The 5,053-nt window shown below is 53.5% G+C and overlaps 2 protein-coding genes across 2 annotated transcripts in view; both read right to left on the bottom strand.

The window, feature by feature from the left end:
* Positions 1–905: 905 nt before the first annotated feature.
* On the bottom strand, positions 906–2,243 carry GUITHDRAFT_149573 (hypothetical protein; the record flags this gene model as incomplete). Its single annotated transcript, XM_005817910.1, has 5 exons — positions 906–992; positions 1,049–1,109; positions 1,163–1,326; positions 1,377–1,918; positions 1,988–2,243. The coding sequence occupies 5 exons, from the start codon at positions 2,241–2,243 to the stop codon at positions 906–908; spliced, it is 1,110 nt and encodes a 369-aa protein (XP_005817967.1).
* A 1,193-nt stretch (positions 2,244–3,436) lies between these two features.
* GUITHDRAFT_156704 (hypothetical protein) overlaps positions 3,437–5,053 on the bottom strand; it is a gene marked incomplete at both ends in the record, with an annotated part of 2,209 nt that continues 592 nt past the window's right edge. Inside the window, one exon of the mRNA XM_005817911.1 lies at positions 3,437–3,597. Within this exon, the coding sequence (XP_005817968.1) occupies positions 3,542–3,597 (56 nt within the window). The remainder of the gene's footprint in view (positions 3,598–5,053) is intronic.

A 5,053-nucleotide genomic window follows, 5' to 3' on the forward strand; every position in this document is an offset into this window, starting at 1 on the left:
CGATGATCGAAGACCCGACCATCCTCTCACCGTTGGCAAGCAAGACTGTTGCCTCCGACACACCCTGCGATTCCCACCTCAGCGCGTGGGCCCATGTTGCTCATTTCTTGTCCATCCTGCTCACGGCACAGGACAGAGGCAGGCTACTTACTTTGTCGTTTCTCGAGAGTTTCACCACCTCTCCGCACTTGCTTGTCTTCAAACTCTCCACCTTCGCCCCTACCCGCAGGGTCCCGGGTCGAGCCTGGAAGTAGCTCTGAATGCTCTTCTGCATGAATTTCTGTTCGTTTAGCTGCTGCTCTCCCCTTGTAGCTGCCAGTCCTTCTCCTCTCCCTCCTCTGCTCCGACGGCTCTTGTCCCGCTCTACCGCTCCTCCTCCCTCCTCCCTCTTGGTTCCCGCGCCATTGCCCTTCCTCGTATCCTTTTTGGAGCTGCACAATTCTACCCCTACCCCATATGTAGACCCTTGTGAGAGGGGTAGTATTCCCCAAAGTGAGGCATCGCCTGGCAAGTCGGGCATCAAACAAGAACTGAAGATCCGATCGATGACGATGATGATGATGTTGTTGACGATGACGATGATGATGACGACGAAGATGATGACGATGACGATGATGATGATGATGAAAGGGTGACGGTAGATCATGATGACGATAGATCATGATGCTGGAGATGGAGAGGATGATGAGGATGATGATGATGATGCAGATGAGTCATGCTTTCCGAGCGCTCAGGCTTGCATGATAGGATAAAGTTTGCTAGTTTTGCTGCGCTGCGAGGGTAGACCTGGAGCTTCCGCGCAGTGACAGCAGCAGCACAAGCCTCTTCCTTACAGTGACTGACACCTCAGCTGGAGGATCTGAAGGGGTTCGGAACGTGGACAGCAGGAGGGGTGATGGAGCGCTTCAAGAACGATCGAACAAGTCCATCTCCTCCGCACTCTCCTCTTCATCGTCATCCAACCCTGCTAGCGCCTCGAGCCTCCGCTTCACCTGCATCCCCGGCTAACATCAGCTCACAGAGCCAGCAACAGACTGCAGTCCCGTACCTTTGCGATCCTCTGCAGCTTCATCTGGGGAAGGCGCATTGGGGCTCGTGCGAACATGTATCTGCAGACGCGCTTAGTCTCGTCGTCAGGCAAGAGAACTGGAAGGAAGATAACCCGTAGCGCTGCCCCCGCAGCGTCGTCAACATCGATTCTTCCGAGCGATCTGCCTCGAACTCTCCACCCTTCTCCTGATCGAACATCGATCGATTCTCTTGTGCTCTTCTGTTCAGCTCCTCCGTTTCCTCCTCCTCCTCGACCTCCGATTCGCCGACGACTCCCTGCGACGGGTGGAAAGTCAGCTTGTTCGCCCATGCTAGAGCAGAGGAACCGGATCGCTGGTGCCCGTCACGAACCACCACTCATGGAGAAGTTTCAAGCACTGAGCGACCGGTATGACAGCCGTGTTTTCCGGAAGCTTGTGGAGCATCCTTGCATGCAAACATGCCAACCGACAACGCTTGACTGCCATGTCGGGCTGTTTGACAAGAGCCAGGAAGCTCTGACCCCTGGATGCCTCCGAGACGAGATGCCAGTCTTCATCACAGACTTGCGTCTCAGCGTCGACAGGCTTCTTGATCTGCTTCTGTCTCTGAGAATCCTCGCCCAGAGCTTTTTCTAAACTTGTGATGTCAATCGTATCTTGGAACAGGTACAGGACGCTCCACATGCTCACTTCTTGCTTGGCGGTTGCCTTGATGCCTCGCATCCAGTCTAGCTTCTCTCTCTCCGTGATTCTCCTTGTCCTCATCTGCGATCTCCGCCAATCGATGAACATGGCTTTGTTGAACAGAGAGTCGCTCGCGCCCTCGCTCACCGTTATCCTCGACCTCCTCATCGCTCTCTGGAAACTCAGCCTCGAGATCCTCATCTCTGCAGGCAATCAGGGAGACAAAATAAGGTCGTCAGCCCCGCCACTCAGACGCCTCCCTTCCGACTGACCTAGTTCGTAGTGCGGGTCGAAGAGCTCTCTAAAACACATAAGCATAGCCCACTGATCCTTTGAAATTCTCTCCACCTCCCCTACATCCATCCTCTCCTGCAGAGTCGGGAGCGTCTCCTTGAGCACGTGGTGGAACCCTTCCCACACGCCATGCACGTGCGCCCGCGCACTCCGAGTCAAGCGAGACCTTTCGGCCGCACTTGATGCCGCCATCATGGCGACCAGAGCCTGACAGGAGCCGTTGCCGCTCCTCATCACTATATAAGATTCGGTTTTGACAGATGCGAACCATTTCGTAGGTTGTATAGTATTATGTTGCTGCCTTCCCTTTTTCCCTAGTTCCTCTCTGAGGCGAGTTGGATTTGGTCTGTGTACCCTACCCTTGAAAAGTGTACCCTACCCAATACGAATGAGCCTTCGGGATAAAGGACCATACCTTTGCCTCAAGAAAGGTCTAATCTAGACAGGGTAGTCTCTTGCAGGGGTGGGTGTACAAATATGATCCCAAGCCCTGTGGTAGGGTACTTCTTGGCAGAGGGAAAACATCGATGACGAGATAGGTGGGGTGGACACTAGACACGGTGGGGGTGATGGTGTACGGGGTGCCCAGAGGCAAACTACCCTTAGTCTTACCCATACGGGTAGTACCCAGTCGTACAGCCAACACAACAAGACCCTGGTGGGGTACTTCGAGGCAGGGGTACTAAAAGGCGAGGAGCGGTGACCTTTCGGAATCGCCATGTTCTTCCAGAAGGTGAGGCGATGGCAATATTGTCGGGAAATGGCATGAGGAATCGCTCGTGATTGATCAGCATCAGTGAATGATGCAGACGTGTGATGGCTTGCTGGATGTGCTGTCATTTTTCATGGTGGAGATGCTGGCTAGATGTATGAAAAGCTGTGGGGTTTGGTATTTGGTGCCGACCTCCACTGGTGTTGCACGATGTCTAGAGAGTGGAGGTTGTCCAGAAGCCCTCCGTGCTTTGATATGGGATCGCTGCAGCATAGGAGAGGATGTGTTTTGTTTTGTGGTGTTGCTTGTTCTGGCTTGCTCACAAGGTGTGTCGTTCGACAGCCTTTCTTTATAGTGCCTGCCAGCTCGTCGATGGTGCGCTTTCTCTGAATGCCATCAAACACATCAAGAAGCCTATCGTATCTGCAAGCTGATACTGTGTGTACAGCTTATGGGCGTGGAGGCCTTCTTGGCCCACCACCATGCTGGTGATGTCGGTCCCCCCCCTGCCTGGGGAGGCATTGCTGACGACGGTCCCGATGCCCCTTGCGCCGTTGCTGGTACAGGCACAGCTTGGGGGATGCATTGAGTCTTACTGCGGTTGCAGGCATGTTCGGATGCGCTCCGATGAACTCCACCTACGATTACTGGAAGAACGGAGTCCCCTGGGAGGGCCCCCCTGTTGTGTTCCACTAAATTACGACACACTGTGTGTATCAAACAATGTGCTTGTGATTGATTCGCTCTTCGAGTAAACTATGCAAGAATCATCGACGCATGTGTTGTAAAGAATATGGCATCCTCTTGTAATGGCCCGGCTTCAGAGCTCGGAGGGCTTCTCCTTGTTCCGAAGTTCCACGATGCCTTGGTGGTCTTCTTTTGGTTCCACTCGTCGTGACTCCCAGTCCTCCACCTTGGAGTCGGGTTGCTCCATCAGGAAAACAATCTGAAGAGGAGTGCTATGGTATGCTGACTCACTCAACTTGCCAACTGGCAACGCTGCCTGGTCCAACTTGATCAGAAGTTGGATACTATGATAATTGCGAGCGGTGTACTGAGTCGGGCCGGGCCGGCCCCCCGGCGGCCGAGTTTTTTCGTCGTCCGTCCCGAGTCCGGCCCAGTCCGCCTGGCTTCAATGGCTGCTACTATTTCATAGTAAGGCATGTATTAGTGTTTTGCTGCCTTTCATTTTTTCCCTAGTTCCTCTCTGAGGCGACTTTGATACTCCGACTTCTTTTAAGTTAAGTGCTGCTTGACGCATTCTGATTTCAGGTCCGGATAAGGGGTGGTAGGGGTGTGGAAATTTGAGTACCCCACCTGTGACATTTGCCCCTCTACAACAGGAGGAGTGGTGGTACAAATATGATCCCAAGCCCTGTGGTAGGGTACTTCTTGGCAGAGGGAAAACATCGATGACGAGATAGGTGGGGTGGACACTAGACACGGTGGGGTGATGGTGTACGGGGTGCCCAGAGGCAAACTACCCTTAGTCTTACCCATACGGGTAGTACCCAGTCGTACAGCCAACACAACAAGACCCTGGTGGGGTACTTCGAGGCAGGGGTACTAAAAGGCGAGGAGCGGTGACCTTTCGGAAGCGCCATGTTCTTCCAGAAGGTGAGGCGATGGCAATATTGTCGGGAAATGGCATGAGGAATCGCTCGTGATTGATCAGCATCAGTGAATGATGCAGACGTGTGATGGCTTGCTGGATGTGCTGTCATTTTTCATGGTGAAGATGCTGGCTGGATGTATGAAAAGCTGTGGGGTTTGGTATTTGGTGCAGACCTCCACTGGTGTTGCACGATGTCTAGAGAGTGGAGGTTGTCCAGAAGCCCTCCGTGCTTTGATATGGGATCGCTGCAGCTTATGAGAGGATGTGTTTTGTTTTGTGGTGTTGCTTGTTCTGGCTTGCTCACAAGGTGTGTCGTTCGACAGCCTTTCTTTATAGTGCCTGCCAGCTCGTCGATGGTGCGCTTTCTCTGAATGCCATCAAACACATCAAGAAGCCTATCGTATCTGCAAGCTGATACTGTGTGTACAGCTTATGGGCGTGGAGGCCTTCTTGGCCCACCACCATGCTGGTGATGTCGGTCCCCCCCCTGCCTGGGGAGGCATTGCTGACGACGGTCCCGATGCCCCTTGCGCCGTTGCTGGTACAGGCACAGCTTGGGGGATTCATTGAGTCTTACTGCGGTTGCAGGCATGTTCGGATGCGCTCCGATGAACTCCACCTACGATTACTGGAAGAACGGAGTCCCCTGGGAGGGCCCCCCTGTTGTGTTCCACTAAATTACGACACACTGTGTGTATCAAACAATGTGCTGTGATG

This window comes from Guillardia theta, assembly GCF_000315625.1.
Source record: "Guillardia theta CCMP2712 unplaced genomic scaffold GUITHscaffold_463, whole genome shotgun sequence".
NCBI classification, from domain to species: Eukaryota; class Cryptophyceae; order Pyrenomonadales; family Geminigeraceae; genus Guillardia; species Guillardia theta.